Source organism: Dendrobates tinctorius, unplaced genomic scaffold (assembly GCF_039654945.1).
Source record: "Dendrobates tinctorius isolate UK_male_01 unplaced genomic scaffold, ASM3965494v1 ptg000294l, whole genome shotgun sequence".
Lineage (NCBI taxonomy): Eukaryota > Metazoa > Chordata > Amphibia > Anura > Dendrobatidae > Dendrobates > Dendrobates tinctorius.
In genome coordinates this window covers 2,648,762-2,669,428 of record NW_027361961.1, presented here as the reverse complement: position 1 = coordinate 2,669,428, position 20,667 = coordinate 2,648,762, and the positions used below count along the sequence as shown (strand labels likewise).

Sequence of the window (20,667 nt, the reverse complement as noted above, 5' to 3'; positions counted from 1 at the left end):
AAACTGTTAAACCACAAAATTGTTCATTTATTTAAAAAACACACATTCTTATAAATTTGTGTAGTGTGGGGTGGAAATACTGCTGGAGGGGTTGCGGGACACTTCGACACTGGGAGTGTGGAGAGAGGACTGGGATCGTGGTGGGGAAGAAACAGTTAGAGGTGAAGGTGTGGAAAAAGCTAGAGAATGGGTGGACATGTGGGAGGCAGAAGAGGTGGTGGGCGGTGGAGTGGAGGGTTGGGCAGGGACTGTAGGAGCAGATGATGTGGATGGAAAGTGGTATGGGGAAGGAGTTTGGTACGGGGAAGGAGTTTGGTACGGGGCAGGTTGCTGGAAGTGGGGAGATGTCTGGTAATGGGGAGGTTGCTGGTACTGGGGAGGTTGCTGGTACTGGGGAGGTGGCTGGTATGTAATAGGAGGGGGAGGATGGAAAGTGGCTGGAGGGGGTGCAGGTGGAGGAACTACTGGGGTGGGAGGAGGAGGTTGGGAGGTAACGTGCTGGAGAGCACCATGGCACGAATGCATTACATGCATCTGCTGGCTAGGAGAGAGCATTTCCATGCGCTCCACAACAGACCTGAAAAAGGTGTGGTTTGGCGAAGATCTTGCTTCTGAATGCATGGTTTGCAGAAGTGTCTTCACCTCCAGAATGCTGGAGTTGATCTGCTGAAAGCCTGCGGAGATTTGCACTGACAAGACTTTTAGACAGTTCTGGAAAGATGCATTCAGATGCAAGAACTTTGGCGCATAACTCTTTTCCTGACCCCTCTGCCGCTGCCGCCCAGTACCCGCAGGTGCACTAGAGGTGGCAGGGGCAGAAGGGTGGGGTAAAGGGAAAGCGATCTCCTCACCAGCAGCTCCATGTAATGTTGTCGGCCACAATGCTCCGGTGCTGGTGGATGGGACAGATGGGTCTAATGTGTGGGAAGGCTGGGAAGGTGCAGATTTCCCGGGGCGGTCGAAGTGTCCCTCGGTGCCGGTCTCCTCAGGGATCGCCTCAGAAGGGTCCAACCTTGCAGGCTCCCGAGTGCTGCTCACCGTGCTGTGGAATAAAGAGAAAAAAAACAATTAAAATAGTGACATGGCATGGCCCTGGCTGAAAATGTTTTTTTAAATCTAAACATTTTTTTTTTTACATGTGGTGTGTAATATTTACCTTCTGGTGACCATTGTATCCCGGAGGAACGACAGGGCTCGTGCGTACTTGTACTTGCTCCTGCGTCCTCCAGATCAACTCGGGGCCCGCATCTCTTTATTGAACTCCTTCTTGAAACGATCCCTCACAGACCGCCACCGCTTCACAATTCTCTCCCCTGAAACGAGAAAGGACAAAGTGGTTAGTATACAACATCAGTGTTTCCCAAACTCCAGTCCTCATGGTCCCCAGGGGTCATGTTTTCAGGATTTCCATAGTAAATAGAAATCCTGAACACATGATCCGTGGGGACCACGACGAAACACTGGTTTACATCAAGCAACCGGTACTGTATATACTTACGCTCTTTAATCTGGGCCCGAGCATCGAGGTCCTCCCAGCGGTCCACAAGGAGCGAACAGATTTCCTCCCAGAGCCGTCGGGTAACTATCAGGTCAGCATGGCGGCGGTCAGCCATATTCCATAGCGGCTCCCTTTCTCTGACGAGATCGATGAGGTGCTCCACATCTATTCCTCCATCCTCACCGTCAGAGTCGGGAGCACGCTGTGAAGGCTGTTAAAGTAAAAGAGAAAAATAGCAAAATTAGGCACCACACTTTAAGACATGAAATAAAAAGTGTACCAAAATTTAACTTAAATATTATACTTACACGCTGGTGACCGCCGCGTTGCTGTCGCCGACGACCCTGGGAGGCACTGCGAGGACCTCTTGGCCGAGCACCAGATTGGGAAGACTAGAGAAGAAAAGAAAAAATTTATGTGTTTGGATGTTGGCATATTTGTTTGCTGTGTGATGTCTGCGGTACATTGTTTTCTATGTGTTGTGTGTAGTGTGATGTTGTGTTTCTGCGTTTGATGCAAAAAACTTACCAATTGTGAGCCCACTCCAGGTGTCTGTCCACCCCTTCCTTCTTCTTCTAGGAGCTCCTCTTCAGCTTGTGATTCCTGTTTTGAAATAAAAGCCAATGAATAGACATATATTACAGAGATGATGGATTTTGGAAATAAAAACTTACCGTCAAACGCTGACGATGCGAGGGAGGGCTCCCAGAAGAAGATGTGGTGTCCTCCTGCTGGCCAGACTCCATGCCTGTGGGTGGTGCTGCTGCTGCTGCATCTCTTGGGCAGCTGTTGAATAAAGAGAAACAAAGGGCCAATGAATATCTTGATGTTCCATGGCCCTAGTTTGGAGGAATGGGGGATTTGATAATTACCGTCTCTCATCTGCTGGTGGACTCCCCTCCCATTGTTCAGCATGTTCGCTTTGCTGCTCCATTTGGGGTGGTGGTGGTGCTGATGGTGCTGCAGTGGTCTCCTGCCTTCTCCTGCGCCTGGTTCCTGTCTTGGGTGGCATGTTGGGTGTGGATGAGGGTCCCACTGTCATGGTTTTATATATGTGTGCTGTGGGCTGAGCTACTGAGCATGCTCAGACCCAAAAAACCGGATCCGGCGCATTGCGGCGCTCATAGACTTTCATTGTGTGAAAAAGCCGGACGCGCCTGATCCGGCGGGTCCGGCTTTTTCGCCGGAGACAAAAAGCGTTACAGTTGCCGTTTTTTCCAGACGCCGGATTGCGACACATTGCCGGATCCGGCGAAAACCGGACGAAACGCATGGCCATCCGGCGCGATCCGGCACAAATGCAAGTCAATGGGGGGGAAACCGGATCCGGCATTGCATTTCGCTGGATCCGGTTTTTGTCAAAAGAGCCGGATCGCGCCTGACGGCGAAAACCTGATGTGTGAAAGAGGCCTTAGAAACCGACTCCATGAGGATGGTCTGAGGGCCCAACGACCACAGATGGGGGTTGTGCTCACAGCCCAACACTGTGCTGGACACTTGACATTTGTGATTTTGTTGTCAGCACATTCAACTTTGTACAGAACAAAGTATTCAATGAGAATATTTCATTCATTCAGATCTAGGATGTGTTATTTGAGTGCTCCCTTTATTTTTTTGAGCAGTGTATATAGTGTAGAGATGTGCCAATGTATATAGTGTGGATTCTATATTATATACACAGAAATATACTATATGAACAGCTCTACACTATATACACACAACTCTACATTATAATTAAGACAGTATTATACTATATTATGATGCACACATCACATAGGAGACACACACATATATATCATATAGGAGACACCGCAACTGCTGAATATATACACTGCTCAAAAAATAAAGGGAACACTCAAATAACACATCCTAGATCTGAATGAATAAATTATTCTCATTGAATACTTTGTTCTGTACAAAGTTGAATGTGCTGACAACAAAATCACACAAAAATCATCAATGGAAATCAAATTTATTAACCAATAGAGGCCTGGATTTTGGGTCACCCATAAAATTCAAGTGGAATTTAATGAGACTCAGTAGTGTGTGTGGCCTCTACGTGCCTGTATGACCTCCATCCAATGCCTGGGCATGCTCCTGATGAGGTCGCAGATGGTCTCCTGACGGATCTCCTCCCAGACCAGGACTAAAGCATCCGCCAAATCCTGCACAGTCTGTGGTGCAACTAGACATTGGTTGACTAGAGCGAGACATGATGTCCCAGATGTGCTCAATCAGATTCGGGTCTGGGGAACAGGCTGGCCAATCCTTAGCTTCAATGCCTTCATCTTGCAGGAACTGCTGACACACTCCAGCCACATGAGGTCTGGCATTGTCCTACATTAGGAGGAACCCAGGGCCAACCGCACCAGCATAAGGTCTCACAAGGGGTCTGAGGATATCATCTCGGTACCTAATGGCAGTCAGGCTACCACTGGCGAGCACATGGAGGGCTGTGCGGCCCTCCAAAGAAATGCCACCCCACACCATTACTGACCCACTGACAAACCGGTCATGTTCCAGGCAGCAGATCCGCTCTCCATGGCGTCTCCAGACTCTGTCATGTCTGTCATATGTGCTCAGTGTGAACCTGCTTTCATCTGTGAAGAGCACAGGGCGCCAGTGTCGAATTTGCCAATCCTGGTGTTCTGTGGCAAATGCCAAGCGTCCTTCATGGTGTTGGGCTGTGAGCACAACCCCCATCTGTGGACGTTGGGCCCTAATACTGTACCATCCTCATGAAGTCGGTTTCTACTGTAACCGTTTGTGCAGACACATGCACATTTGTGGCCTGCTGGAGGTCATTTTGCAGGGCTCTGGCAATGCTCCTCCTGTTCCTCCTTGCGCAAAGGCGGAGGTAGCAGTCCTGTTGCTGGGTTGTTTCCCTCCCATAACCCTGCCCTTATTTTTCCTCTCCTTCCACAAATCATATCAATCAAGGTAGTTTATTTTTTCACAAGTCTGTACCTCACTTAACATGGGTCAACCCTCCTAACAAGGCCAGGCTATTTCAGTCATATTAACCACTGACACATTGTAATAGACTCTCACACTTAAATTCTCTTTACTATTCCGGACCCAGAAGACACCGCTACTGTGCAAGCGCAGACTAACCACTTCCAAGTATGCACAAAGATATCGTTGCATCATTGACCAATGACGTCAGTACCGGGGGCATGTCGTAACACACACTTCCGGTCCGATGGCTCTCGCGGCATGGTATGAATAGCCCGCACGCCGGGCACTATGCAGGACAAACATGGTGAAGGCGAAGGGTCACCTGGCAATGCACGACTAAGTAGGTAATGCCCTGCAGATTTCCCCTACTTATATAATAATAATAATCTTTATTTATATAGCGCCAACATATTCTGCAGCACTTTACAGTTTAACAGTTTCAAAACACAAGTCATAAGTAACATCGTTAACAATACAATAATTAAAGCAAAATAAGCCGCCCCTGCTCGTGAGAGCTTACAATCTACAATAAGGTGGGGGAGATACAAAGTACAGGTGTGTATTTACAATGGTGTATTTACAATGATGGTCCAGCCATCTTGAGGGAGTGAGGGATGGATGGAGATAGTGAATGGGCTACACACGCACACTTACACATAGAATGACTTTGATTAGTGAACGTGATAGGCCGCTCTGAACAAATGTGTTTTGAGGGAGCACCTGAAACTATGCAAATTGTGGATAGTCCTGATTTCTTGGGGTTGAGCATTCCAGAGGATAGGAGCAGCACGGGAGAAGTCTTGGAGTCGGGAGTGGGAGGTACGGATTAGTGCAGAGGTCAGTCGAAAGTCGTTTGCAGAGCGCAGCGGTCGGTTAGGCCGATAGACAGAAATGAGGGAGGAGATGTAGGGGGTGCTGCACTGTGGAGAGCTTTGTTGGTGAGAACAAGTACTTTGAATTGGATCCTATAATGAATGGGCAGCCAATGTAAGGACTGGCGAAGAGCGGATGTGTCTGTGTACCGATTAGTCAGATAGATGACCTTGGCTGCTGCATTCAGTATGGACTGGAGAGGGGATAGTCGAGTGACGGGGAGATCAATTAATAGAGTGTTGCAGTAATCCAGGCGGGAGTGGATCAATGCTACAGTGAGGGTTTTTGTTGTTTCCATGGTGAGATTTGGGCAGATTCTAGAGATGTTCTTTAGGTGTAAGCGGCAAGAGTGGGCAAGAGATTGCATATGGGATGTGAAGGAGAGATTGGTGTCAAACATAACACCCAGACAGCGCGCCTGCTGCCGGGGTGTTATTGTGGTGCCACCCACAGAGAGGGAAATGTCAGATTTAGGGAGGTTAGTAGACGGTGGGAGCAGAAGAATTTCAGTTTTTGAGAGGTTGAGTTTCAGATAGAGAGCGGACATGATGTTGGAGACAGCGAACAGACAGTCACTGGCGTTCTGTAGTACAGCGGGGGTAAGGTCGGGGGAAGACGTATTAACTTGTGTGTCATCAGCATAAAGATGCTACTGAAAGCCAAATCTGCTGATCGTCTGCCCAATTGGGGCCGTGTAGAGAGAAAAAGAAGGGGGCCAAGGACTGAGCCCTGAGGTACCCCGACAGCAAGAGGAAGAGATGACGTGGAGCCAGAGAACAAAACACTGAAGGAGCAGTCAGAGAGATAGGAAGAGAACCAGGAGAGAGTAGTGTCCTTAATGCCTAGTGACTGGAGTCTAGAGAGTAGGAAATGGTGGTCAACAGTGTTGAAAGGTGCAGATGGGTCAAGAAGAATGAGCAGAGAGTAGTCATGGTTACGTTTTACTGTTAGAAGGTCATTGGTCACTTTGATGAGTGCAGTTTCAGTCGAATATAGGGGGCGGAAGCCGGACTGTGAAGGGTCTAGAAGGGAGTGAGTGGAGAAGTAACGGGTAAGGCGGGAGTAAACTAGGCGCTCCAAAATTTTAGAGATGAAGGGGAGATTGGAGACTGGTCTGTAGTTGTTTGTGCAGGATGGGTCGAGAGCGGGTTTCTTTATTAATGGAGTATCAATGGCGTGTTTGAAGGATGGGAAAATGCCCGAGGAGAGGGAGAGGTTAAAGATTGTAGTTAGGTGAGTTGTGACGACTGGAGAGACTGGAGGAAGTGTGAGGGAATGGGGTCGGTAGTGCATGTAGTCGGACGAGAAGAGAGGCGTCGGGAGACTTCTTCTTCTGCCATGGGATCAAATGTGGAAAGTGAGCCAGGGGAGATGCAGGAAGGGATGGGAGTCACAGCACTTGGTGGTTGGGAGCAGATTTCCTTACGGATATTATCTATTTTTTCTGTTAAGTGGGAGGCCAGGTCATCAGCACAAATGTCTGTGATAGGGGCTTGTGCTTTTGGCCAGAGGAGGGAGTGAAAAGTGTCAAAAAGTTTCTTGGGGTTGTTGGCTAGTGAGGAGATCAGGGTGGTGAAGTAGGTCTGTTTGGCGAGGTGAAGGGCAGAGTTATAGGTTCTTAACATAAATTTGAAGTGGATGAAGTCTTCTGGTGTACAGGTTTTTCTCCATAGGCGTTCAGCACTCCTTGAGCATCGCTGGAGAAGTTGAGTTTGCGATGTGAGCCAGGGCTGTTTTACTCAGTACTTGGAGGTTCTGAGGGTGAGGGGAGCTACTTGGTCAAGGGTGCATCTAAGCACTTATGTAACTTTATTACCGCTAGTCTAATGTTAACCATAGGTTACTAGCTACCTCCACCTCCCGTTTGCTTTATTACACTTAATTATCATGTCCAACTAATGAAATATACACACCATCTCATTTTCTCCAACACCACAGGTATCTTTTACACCCAGATACACCTCCTCCTTTCAACAATTGATCAGTCACCTATCTTAAGGTAAAGCAACTCCCTCATGGGAACAAATTTATTGCTCTATGGATGTGTTTTTTACTTTGGATTTATAACTGTATTACCTCTCTTCCCCCTATTGTATTTTATGTATTGAAGGTTTTCCCTTGTGCTAGCGCATCTGCCCTAACAAGCATCCCTATGTACTTATCCAGATATGCATATGTACAGGCTGTTACCTGTACCTTAGTCCCCACACGATTGAAATATTCCAGCTTATTCTGGTCTTCATGCTTTAATTTTATTTTTATTATATATTATTTTCTAATTTTTATTTTTCATGATTTTGCACTATACTGGCTTGCAATTTATTTTCTTGTATATGGAATTGATTCTCATGCCATGTTCTTTTTTTCACAGCGACAATATGAATAAGACCCTGGCAGGGTCGGAATGTTAGATTTCTGTCTCTATCCACTTTTGATTTATTCCCTTTTTGCATATCAGTCCTACTGTCTCATTCACTAAGTGAAATAAACTTTCTACAAATGTTCATCAGGTGTGTGCGGTGATTCACTACTACTTGGCTACGGGGATTCCCATTCCACTTTACCGACACCTCAGAGCTCTTCATACAAAATGCATGTCACTCTACTCTTTCTACATCCGGTCTGTCGAACGCAAATGCGCTCCAAACATTTAGTTCCTATATTGAGGACAGCAAATATTCCTATGTAGCCGAACAAGATAGTCACCACCTGGGTATCTACTGCCCCTACAGTAGTTTAGGAATGATTTATAGTGAAAATATTAAAATAATCAAATTATCTAGGAAAAAAGGTGACCTTTTACGGAATATTCATCTCCAATGATCCCAGGTTATTTATCTTTCCTTCTTCAATGAGGTTACACTTAGATGCAATGGCATTCTTGGAAAAAAAATATGGTAAATGAGGGATCATTGAGAACAGCACTGGTATTAATGAAATAATTGAATTAAATCATAAAATAAAGAACAGTAGAAGTAAAGGGCCCACAATTTGAGGCAGAATAGTTCTAATACCTCATTAGTGTCACGATCCCACCGCTGACACCGATGTCACGGACCTTTGGCCACACATGGCTATCACAGGCACAGGGGGGCTTATCATAGTTATCCCATCGCAGGCACCATGTGATAAAAATAGCAGCAAGCTACTCTTGCCCTAACAATTTACCGCAGGGGTTTTTTTTTTTAGTTACCCCACCACTGCCACAATATGTTACAAGCTGTTGGGATTTATGGATATCCCACTTTCCCTGTTCCACTTTGGAACTCGCAGCTCTCCGGCACCCCCCCTTACCCTCAGGTCAGTCAGGGAACTACACCTAGGATAATTGGTCGCCGGACGGGCCACTCACTGTGGACTGGCTGTTAGGCGCTCTGTAGTGAGGGAAATATAAATGCTCTGGGCGCAGCTTATAGAACCCGCTCAGTCACTACCAGCGCTACCCACCTAGCAAAAACACACTTCACTGCCACCAGCTTCAGATTTCTCCCATTAATATGTAAAACTAATAGAGGGGTTCGAAGCAAACCAAAATCAGTAGCGTAATTAGCTTACAGGCGCATGAATTCGTCACAGAGCAAGGAGGCAGAACTAATAAATTTCATAGTTTATTCCCAAAAGATGGGTAGTGTTTAGAGATGATAAAAAGGCTTTACAAAATGAGACAATAATATAATATGTACAATGCAAATGACAAAATAAAGAGGATGAAAACAGTAAATACACTTACATAATGCTTAGATCACGTCAGGCAGAACCACGTGGGGAGGAGCCAAACATCACCATTCATTTGAGATCTTATTGTCACGGCATCTCAGCAGCAACTAACTAGGGGGGCTCAGTTGCAGACTTATAAGTCTTGGCTTGTGACATCACCAAAGGGGCTGTCTGGTGACAGACCTCCCCCTAGCTCAGGGTTACAGAACTGGCTCCGAAACTTATAATAACCATATCTCGCAGAGGGTACCTCATATAGAAACGTACATAGTATTATCTTTTCCAGCTCATCGCTGGCCTTAATTCAAAACCAAACTCGCAATAGCTATTCCAAACCGTTCAGGGGAAATCCATTTTTCTGGTTCCATGGGTGCTAGAGATTCGCAAGAACCACTGTGGTGGAGCCCGATCGGCACTCGTTACCAATATGTAATTTTCATATTTCTGTCATGGACGAGGTCTGAGATATGGTCTCTTTAATATTTCCTACACTTATATCCACCACATGTTGAGGACAAAGGAAAATCCTCTCCTGGCTAATTAACATTCCTTGCAGTGAGGAGGGGGACAGGAAAGAGGGAGTTAACTGTAGCTTCAGGTTACAGAGTGCTACATGCAGGCAGAGGAGAACACACACAGCTGTAGCTGCTAAGTGGGGAAGGAGGGGGGTCACCTGGCTCTGGGCTGCTATGAATAGAAGGGTCTGGAATGTTCCAGAAAAGTCATACATGATATTTTTTACATTATTGTCACAATTAGTAAGCAGCAATACAAGATAAAGAAATCCAAAAAATTGTAAGAACTATTTTCAGCAAGTCAATATGGTCGTGGTAGATGAGGGATATTCAGACAAAGTAAACCGAATTAAGTTGGTCATTCATGACTCCAGGGGCAACAATTTTGAGGTAAAAGATCCATCTCATTTCCTTTTCTAGGATCAATCTATCCCAGTGACCTCCTCTGAGTGGTTTAGGGACTCTCTTAATACCCATAAATTTAATACATTTGATGTTACCACTGTAGTAGTTATTAATATGGCGTGATATCGGTGTATCCCTCTTGTGTTGGATGTCCCCTATGTGGTCACCAATCCTGTGTTTAAATTCCCTGATCGTCTTTCTCACATACTCTATGCCACAGTGACACGTAGCCTTGTATACCTCAACTCTGCTACTGCAGTAGATAAATACTCTGATACATAGTTTACCTGTGACATTACTTATAAATACCTTACCAAGCATGATGTGGGAACAGGCCACGCAGTGACCACATGTGAAACATCCCATAACATCACTAGACAGCCATGTATTTGTGACCGTTTTTTTTTTCAAGTGACTATTCATACAAACTGGGTCCTCGTTTTATTGGTCCTTTCGAGATTCTCAAACAGTTAATGCTGTATCCTACAAGCTCAAGCTTTCAGTTGCTTTACGTATCCCCAACTCATTCCACATATCTCTCCTCAAGCCTGTTGTCTTGAGCTCCATCTTCAAGGACCCAGGTACAACTCCTGCTCCAGTAACGTCTAAAGCTAAAAGCTTTTTTTCTTGTGGATTGGAAGGGAATCAGTCTTGAGAAGTTGTGGGAGCCCAAGGAAAACAACCATGGCCCTCTCCTTATGGAGAGATTTCTTGAGAACTTGAAGAAGAGGGGGAGTAAAGGAAGGGGTACAGTAGCGTTGGCTTTCCTTCGCAATTCCCATCCTCCTTTGCCCTGGAAGAGACGCTGACTCACTCACCCACGGCCCTCACTTCCTCTTGCAGCTGTGATCTCCCAGGGTATGAACACATCTGGCAGATCTCCGGGCACTGCAGTTAGGGTGTGCAAGCTCCTGGGCTCTTAAATTAACAGTGCACACCATCCTAAAGTGTCTCCAGCCAATGGCTGGGAGACACTTATTTAAGGTACCTCCTCCTGTTGGGAGCTGCCTGAGCAACTTATTATTTTAGTTTGCATGCTTTCTAGTTGTCAGGTCCCCTCTTTACCTGCCATGCCTTCCTGTATACCAGCCGTGTCTGCCAGTACCTGCTGTTCCTGTCTACCAGCCATACCTGCTGTGCCTGTATACCAGCCATGCCTGCCAGTACCTGTATACCAGTCGTACCTTCCCATTTCTGGCAGTTGCAGTATCCTGCCCCTTTGGAGGTCAACTGCCGTTTGTAAGAGGTCTGTCCTGGAGAAACAACTAGCATCCATCTGAAGACAAATCTTACCACACTATCAGGGCCTCTAAATAAGAATCAGGTGTTTGCCTAGTCACGCCCTTCCAAGCTCCTCTCGGTCCATGGCACAGTGGTTCCACTGCAACGTATGTTACACACACTTACATACACACAGATCACTACATATGCACATTTGGATACACATGCACTGTATATACATAACCTCATTTTACAAATTCTTCCAGGTCATGTGATTCACTACATGATCTGAAAGGTCTTTGAGCCAGCTGCTCAGTCAGGACGTGCCGGCTCTGTGCAAGTCCCAGTACCTTCCTTTCCTGCTCTGTACCAATCAGTTAGAGAAGTGTGAGGCTGGAGGATAGAGAGCAGGTCTCTCAATGAACAGAATCGGTATTTCAGCGTTTTCCTTTGTCATATGAAGCTGCCTCCCGTCTAAAAGATGCGCTCATTTATATAGCTAAATGTTTTCTCACTAAAAGTGTTATTATTATTATTATTTATATAGCACCATTAATTCCATGGTGCTGTACATGAGACGGGGTTACATCAAACTACAGTAAACAAACTAACAATGACAGACTGTTGTGTCTTATAATCAAAAAAATACAATAAATTCTAAAGTAATTTACTCATTTAGTTATACGACTGTCTGTGATATTTTTCTGTGATAGCTTTTGTACAATTTGTCAATAACATATAGTTTCTCCCCATCTGAGTTATTTTTGATGGTCAACAAAAAAAATGATTTTCCAGTAATTAATTTTTCACACTGTAAGTATAATAATGGCTTTTTCCTGGGTGGGATTTTTGATCTTTAAAGGGGTTGTGCATTACTTGGGCAAACCCTTCTCATTCCTTGGTGCAGTTAAAATAAAATCACTGACTCAAATCTTCCATACTGGTGCTGTTCCAGTGATGTCTGCACTTGAATTCAGTGTATCACTATCCCCACATTTGGACACATCGAACAATAAGAAAACGTCAGAAAGCAAATGTCCGGAGGCGGCGGGGACAGTTTAGTGGGTGCCGACTGGGTGCAGGGCTCTTGTGATGTAACAACCTCTCATGAGCCCTGAGAAAGCGAATGCAGACACCGCTGCAATGGCACTGGCTCGGAAGGTGAGTATAAGTATATTTATTTTAACAAGGCCAAACATGAGGTATGACAAGGAGCTGTCAAACTAGTGGACAACCCCTTTACAAAGATAATATTTTTGGTTAAATCATTTCCAACATTCTGAACATGTAAAAGGCTTCTCCCCTGTGTGACTTCTCTGATGTTTATTTAGAGTTGGTTTCTTGTAAAACATTTCCCACATAAAGAATATGAAAAAGGCTTCTACCCTGTGTGACTGCTCTGGTGACTAAGAAGAGATGATTTCTTCACAAAATATTTTCCACATTCTGAACATGAAAAAGGCTTCTCCCCTGTGTGGGTTCTCTGATGTTTAATAAGCAGTGATTTATCTGCAAAATAGTTCTCACATTCTGAACATGAAAAAGGCTTCTGCGTTGTGTGTCTCATCTGATGTCTATTGAGATGTGATTTCTGGATAAAGCATTTGCCACATTCTGAGCAGGAAAAAGGCTTCTCCCCTGTGTGGGTTTTCTGGTGCTTAAGCAAACCTGATTTATGGTTAAAACATTTCCCACATTCTAAACACGAAAAAGGCTTCTCCCCTGTGTGGGTTCTTTGGTGTATAATAAGGTTAAATTTATGGTTAAAACATTTCCCACATTCTGAGCAGGAAAAAGGCTTCTCCCCTGTATGAATTCTCTGGTGCTTAACAAAATCTGATTTATGGTTAAAACATTTCCCACATTCTAAACACGAAAAAGGCTTCTCTCCTGTGTGGGTTCTTTGGTGTGTAATAAGGTTAAATTTATGGTTAAAACATTTCCCACATTCTGAACATGAAAAAGGCCTCTCTTCTGTGTGGGTTCTCTGGTGGTTATCAAGATGCATTTTCCGGTTAAAACATTTTCCACATTCTGAACACAAAAATGGCTTCTCCCCTGTGTGAATTCTCTGGTGCCTAACCAAAGCTGATTTATGGATAAAACATATTCCACATTCTGAACATGAAAATGGCTTCTCCCCTGTGTGAGTTCCCTGGTGCCTACCAAGATCTGATTTAAGGTTAAAACATTTCCCACACTTGGAACAAGAAAATCTATTTTCTGCTCCCTCAATTTTTTGATGTTTAAGAAAATACTTTTCGAGACGAAAGCCTTTTCCATATTCTGAACGTGAAAATGGCTTCTTTGCTTTAGTATCAGCTCGTTGTTTAATACTTATTTTGTAACTTGGATTTTCCTTTGCAGTCGGTAATGAATCAGAAGACAGGACCTGTTTCAAAGGATCAAATGACAGATCTTTGCTGTGAAGGGATGATGGTATAGCTGGAGTAATGTCATTCACTTCAGTTGTGTGCTCTGGGATCTCAAAATTATCTGATTTAAAAATTGAAGATGTCAGCTGTCCCTCTGATCTGGAACAGTCATCTGCCAAAAATAAAAAAATATATTTTTAAATAAAACATCCTTGAATATGTTATTTTTGAACATTTCTGCTTAAACTGTCAGTAAAATGGCAAGTTAAGTAAAAAAAATTGAATTATTCATCAAGACAATGACAGTTCATAGTCTAATAGAAAACTGCATAGCATGAACCAGTGGAGCGTGGTGGTCAACTGCTTGTCCACTCTGTCTCCCAAATATGGAATAAAAAGCCACCAATGTTATGTAGGTAAAAATATCAATAAAAACTTCATTTCCTAGGGAATTTGGGTGCTAACCAGGTCCCTAGAGCTAGGAGTGACCTGTCCCCCGGATTATTCCTGAAGGTGGAGATGCTGGATTCACGTGTCTTACTAGGCACCTAAATTAACCCTTTTCTGTCCCTTATTCCTCCAGGGAGGGTGGAAATTTAACTGTATAGGAATGCACCAAACAGACAAACAAGGGGAAAATGGACATGGTGGTGCAGGCTCTGTCCAGCCAGTAAGATTAGGTTCCTTGGGATGTGTAATACCATCCATTATGGCAGTATGGGTGTGTGTGCTGTCCAGCTGCAGTAATATGCTCCCTGTTTCAGCCAATTGGAAAGCACCACACTCTATTAAAGCTTGAACCATATTGCCAGAAGCTGCCAGATACAGCCTTGTTCTCCTCTGGTTTCGTCCTCTGTGCTCAGCTCCCGACTTTTAAATCGTCTCCTGTGGTGAAGACGGCCTGTTTACTGACTACTCTTGTATATTCTGATTTTGTATTTTCTCAGCCCTGCTGGCTGTGACCCAGCTACCTGACTATTCCCCCCATTTTACTCCATAAAACAACAAGTAACACCATGGCCCAGACCTAGGGATCTCTGTGAAAGTCTAGATCCATGTAGAGAGGTTAATGGATGATGAGCAAAACTGACTATTTTAGTGAAACCTCTCTAAGGCTACTTTCACACTAGCGTTTTTTTCCAAACGCATACAAAAAGCACATCAAGCGTTTTGTATGTGTTTGCTTATTTTTTGCGCATGCGTTTTAACCAGTTTGACTCTTAAAACGCATGCGATTTTAAACGCTGACATGCGCATGTCCATGAGCACGCCAGCATTCCCATAGACTGTAATGTGTTTTTTTTGTGCATTCCGTGCGCATTTGTGCACATGTGTTTTTTTGACACAGGATGGGTGCACCAAAAATGCAACAGGGTGCATCCGGCGCGCATAGGCGCACACTGCAAAAAAACGCATGCGCACATAAACACATACAAACGCTAGACGATGCGCACCCATGTTAAACATAGGGGCGCATTGCGCATGCGCATGTATGCGCACACAGCGCAGTGCAAAAAAACGCTAGTGTGAAACCAGCCTAAGGTAAATAGAGTGTGCGGCTCCGTGACTCTTGGCAATTAATTTATCATAGAAAATATTGTCCCCTATCAGATGAGTTTCAAGGAGAAATATTAGACATTCAAAGAGAACTTTGAGTGCAGAGCTGAGATGTCCTAAATTTAGGTCTTGGGCATTTGGAAGAGGTAATGGAGACCCTTTTTTAAGGACTAAAAGGGAATTGCAGACTAACATAACTGAAGCAGGCCAATCCCACCACAATCAAACTATCATACAGAATGAACCCTGTTGTGAGTTCATTTTCCCCTTCACCATTGAGGTCTGATGAACTCCCTCTTCTGGTGAAGGAAGGTAGTGAGGCTGATTACCAAGCACCTGTGCAGGATGATGATGACTGGAATTGCTGACTGGATATAAGGCAGCCAAAGCCCTTCTGCCTTGCTGGTGATCTTTCTGAGGGATTCTAGGAGACCAGTCTGATTCCTGCTCCTCAAAAGCTAAGTTTTCTGCTCTGCTTTTTGCATTTGTGTTTTGGTTTTGTTTTGTCTTGTTTTTCTGGATTTCTGCCATTCCCTGCTGGGGTGAGCTGAATTCCTTTTTGCTCTGTCTTCAGAAAATACCTGAGTACTGATATAGTCTTTTTGAAGCCTAGCGTCTTCAGGGCTTTTTTCCCTATCAGTCTGTTGGCTCTTGTTTTGATAGGGTTTTGGCGGATTGCAGACAGCAGCTTTTCTATCCTTTCCTATTTAGTTAGCTTTTGCTCAGCCTATCTTTCTATCTGTGTGAGTGTTTTTTCATCTTGCTTCACCGTCATTATATGTTGGGGGCTGCCTATTGCTTTGGGGTCTGCTCTGGGGCAGTTTAGATTTCCCTATCTGTCTTTAGGCTATTTAGTTCTCCGGCTGTGATCGAGGGGTCTAGGGCATCGTAGGAACCCCCCACGGCTACTGCTAGTTGTTGATAGGTTCAGAGGTCTGCAATCCGATAGCTGCCAACTTCTCTGGCTTTCTGGACTTAGCTAGCAGTTCTGTTTTTGCCTCCTACGGTGACTCATTCATAACAGAACCCGTAACAAAGGATATAGAATTAAAAAAAAAAGTTACATCCCCAAAAACAACGCATCTATGAGGTTAAAACTTCAACACTAAACCGGAGTTGCACTCATTTATGGTGGAATATTGGAGCTACTATGAGTCCTGACCAGTACAGTAGAGAAAGTATTTGTGCTCCTCATTTCAGGAGAGATTGTGTAGTAATCTGAATTCCTTATGATCAAAAACAAAATGTAATTTATGATGTGTAGTGAATCCATGACACCAGGGCTTAAGCCATGTCAACACATCTCTGGAATTAACTTATATGACATCCATCAGCCATGCACAGCTTAGAGATATATCATATCACAGGCGTAATGGTTTTTTTGTGTAGATTATCACAATCCTGTTTAACGTTTTAAAAGAAACTGAAAAGTCAGGATGAAGGGAAACTCTGTTGTTCTTGTACAGAAATTCACACTTGGCCTCACTGCAGATTCAATGTTGTCGATCATGAAAATGAATTGTGGTCAGAAAGACTGGACCTGGTCTTGTAGGGACCATATGAGCACATTCAGCAGCACAGAAGGGAGAGAAGGTAGATTCATCCAATAAGATATCAGGATTATAGGAAGCCAACAGCATCATTACCCTCCGCTTTCTATTACAGGTCCATCATATCTTTCTTCAAGTGATTTTCTAACGTGTCAGCACATTGTATGTACGCTGTCATTTGGCTTTGTAGTTTACAGATCTGGGCAGGCAAGGGTCTGCATTTTCTAATCTCAGGGGGTAGATAGATTGTCCAGGTTGTAAGTTCTATAGAAAAGGGCTTTCAATGCCCAAGGTCATTTGAACAGTTTTGGGTGGAGGAGAATGTTGTGGTCTAGAGGCAAAATAGTGATTACTTGATTGTGATATGAACTACAACATCAATAAAGCAGCCAGAGTCGGTGACAGAGAAGAATCTGTGACTTCTCTGCATTTAGTGGTTACTACTCACCTGGGTAGTCATATGTAGAAATCGCCTCTTTACACCGCTCATCATCCCTCACATATGTCTCTGTAGTATTAATATGGGTCAGATCTTCACCCTGAAATAAATATTGCAAAAGTCACAGACAGATGGAGAAGTCACATCTATGATCAGCTCTAATCCTGCCATCTCCACCGTTCTCATTACACAAGTATAAAACATATAATACTGGTGGATAAAACAAGACTGAGCACAAGACCTTCACAGCCGTCTACACATCATAGGGGAGATCTCCTGACACCTTCTCTCCATCTACCTGATGATCCTGAGGAACATTGGAATCTTCTTGTTTACAGTCCTGTGGAAGAAGAGGACGGGGACATCTCTCTGGTGTTGTCCTCTTACTGGATAGATCTGGAGGAAACACATACAGGGACTGAATTCATTCTTTACATACAGATAATTATAGGCCGTGTGTATTTAGTCCTGTCTATTACCTGGTGATGTGAGGGGCTGGGGAACCTCCATCATGACGTCCTTATACACATGTTTGTGTCTTTCTAAATACTCCCACTCCTCCATGGACAAATAGACAGCAACGTCCTGACACCTTATAGGAACCTGACACATAAAATGATACCATCATCTCACCGATCCCTTCACAGCGTTACTGTATAATGTCCCAGCATTCCCAGCAGTGTCACCTCTCCAGTCAGCAGCTCAATCATCTTGTAGATCAATTCTAGGATCTTCGGGTCATTGATATCCTCATGTATCAGGTGGTGAGTTGGAGGCCCCGTGATTGGGTTCAGTGGTCTTCCCCATCCCTCAGACACAGGGTCCTGACAGCGCTCACTAGAGGTCTTCTTCAGTACTGTGTAATCCTGGTTATGGAGAGACACATTAATAAATCTCACTACAGACATTTCCAGAGTCCTCACCTCTCCAGTTCTGTCCATCTGTTATTCCCATAAATAAGAATTACTAATTATATGAGGATGTCCAGTAATCAAAAGGGGCAGGCACTTCACAACAGATAAACCAACAAAATCGGACTCACATATCTCAAAATGCCGAATGAAGAGATGCTGAAAGTAGCTAATATTAAAAATTACAATGCTTTAGTTATAATAAGATTTAAAACCTAACACATGATAAAATCATAAGAATGAGTATATAGTATCAGAGCGCCCTAACTGGGGAGGACATTGAACTGCGTGCTGAACATCCAGCAGTTCAAACACGAATATTAAACTCTGGCCAATAAAATAAAAGTCAGTGACATGTAAGAGCTCAGATAATGCACAGTGAATCAAGCTGCCATGTTAGAACAAGAATGTATAAAAAATAAGCAGTACATATTCCAGGACAGCAGGTAAACCTGTGAAGATTGCAGCCACACAGAAACCTCAGTGTCCCGCCTCACCCCGACGCACGTTTTGCATCTAGCTTCTTCTGGGGGCATGTCTGGGGTGGGCAGACATGGGGATAATATAGTAAGTAGGCACCAGTAACAAAACCAAGTGAAGAAATGTGACCACAGACATTAAGATGATTGGCTTACCGAACATTGCTGGTGCTACTTTCTGGATCTCTTCATTTGGCATTTTGAGATATGCGAGTCTGAATTTGTTGGTTTAACCATAGATAAGAATGTTCTAATGTGACGTCTTCAGAATCTCTCACCTCTCCAGTAAGCCGGAAGAGGATCTCTAGGGTGAGGTGTAATATCCTCTCTGCCATCTTGTCTCTGTCCATAGCCATCTTGATGGGTAAATCAGGAAAATTTTCTTATATAGAAGATCTTCACTGAGAAGATCCGATATTGTAGAGACCTGAATGAGAAGATGGGCCGATGTAACATCAATAATTCAATTACTGGCGATAATAAGGGAAACATATGAGGAGATTTATTATTGTACAGTACTTAGTTTTCTTCTTTACATCTACTAATAAAACCTATATATTTAGGCCACAGACAACAAGCAGTTTCTCCCTCGGAGTCGGCAGCTGAATACGTTCCTCATAGACTCATCTTCCATAACGCTAATTCTCGTCTCATTTCCCGACACTGGAATCGGCATTAGCAATACTGCAGGAGATATTCATTACACGGGACAGGAGAAATAACTACTTCATGATGAGGACGACATCTTCATCTTCTACTACGGCTCTAGAAACATATTTGTCCAGAGTCCGTCACTGACTCCATCCCCACCGGCCGTCTATATGAAGGTTTCCCGTCTTCCCCGCACTGTAATCTTCTATCACGTTAGATCTCAGGTCTGAGTCACACACAGAAGTTTGAGGATTTTTTGTAAGAACAAGACAGGACATATCGGATACCAATTTCTCCATGTACAAGGTTTTTTTTTCTCTGGATATGATGGTTTTTGGGGCATTTTCCCATAGGCTTCCATATGTTACATGAAAATCATGCTGTGTGTGGGGGCCAAGAAAGGAGCCCTGTACTGTAAGTGTAATACATGCTTCCTTGGTTCCCGTCTTTCATAGTTGGGTCGTTTGTATTTATCAGCGGAAAAGGAACAAAACAATTGTGATTCTTATAAGGAGACCACACAAAAACCCCTAAACATAACATTTCTATAACAACCCCCCAATCTGTGACTCTTCAGGGTAGAGGCGCTGCGGTGAGGAACTGACAGCCATCTTAAGTGAATAAGGTGGATTTCTCCCTCTCATTTTCTGTAGTTTCCTGCTGCTCTACTGTGGGAAAGTAATAATATAAATCTGAGGCTGAGAAACTGTGGACAGATCCCGGTATGTGTAGAATAATAGTATAATAAGTCAGCAGCTCTGACTCACACACACGGCCTCTATAACCCCTTAAAGGGAACCTGTCACCCCCCCCAGGGCGTTTTTAACTAAAAGAGCCACCTTCAGCAGCACTAAGGCTGCACTCTGTGAAGGTGGCTCTTCCGTTTCTGACCCCCAGTAACGTCGAAATATTAACTTAGCCTTAGTGCTGCTGAAGGTGGCTCTTTTAGTTAAAAACGCCCTGGGGGGGGGGTGAAAGGTTCCCTTTAAGTGCAATCATGGAATGCTACCTTTTTTTTTTTTTTTTTTTTAATTATTTCTGCCCTTTACTTTTTCTCCTCCCCTTCTTCTAAGAGCTGTAACCTTGACTTTGTCAGCGGGAAAATAAAACATGTTGTGTGGGCTTGTGTGTGTTTTTTTTTATTGGGGTGAAAAAATTGAGAAAATTCATAACAGAAAAATTACTTGAGTTGCAATTTTCCAAAACATCTGGGACTTATATTTATTACATGTTGGGGTATATATGATTCTTTGATTGCTTCTTAATGCATTTTTTGTGGCATTGTGACCAAAACCCCACAATTTTGGCATTAACCCCTTTTTTTCTTGTATAGTTTTTACAGATCATGTTAATTTTAGATTTAAAAAGATTGTACTTTTGTGGACATGTTTATATTTAAATAAAAAAAAATATTTGCACTTCTTTATTAGGGCTCTTTCACACGTCAGTATCTCCGGTACGTGTGGTGACAGTTTCCACACGTACCGGAGACACTGACACACAACACAGGCCCATTGA

At 43.9% G+C, this 20,667-nt stretch overlaps 1 protein-coding gene across 1 annotated transcript in view; it reads right to left on the bottom strand.

The window, feature by feature from the left end:
• Positions 1-11,791: 11,791 nt before the first annotated feature.
• Positions 11,792-20,667, bottom strand: part of LOC141072995 (uncharacterized) — a 40,591-nt gene continuing 31,715 nt past the window's right edge. The window contains exons 2-7 of the mRNA XM_073560266.1: positions 18,777-18,925; positions 17,795-17,974; positions 17,588-17,711; positions 17,407-17,504; positions 17,118-17,208; positions 11,792-13,734 (exon numbers count right to left, since the gene is read on the bottom strand). Of these exons, the coding sequence (XP_073416367.1) occupies positions 12,569-13,734; positions 17,118-17,208; positions 17,407-17,504; positions 17,588-17,711; positions 17,795-17,974; positions 18,777-18,854 (1,737 nt within the window). The 5' untranslated portion in view covers positions 18,855-18,925 and the 3' untranslated portion in view covers positions 11,792-12,568. The remainder of the gene's footprint in view (positions 13,735-17,117; positions 17,209-17,406; positions 17,505-17,587; positions 17,712-17,794; positions 17,975-18,776; positions 18,926-20,667) is intronic.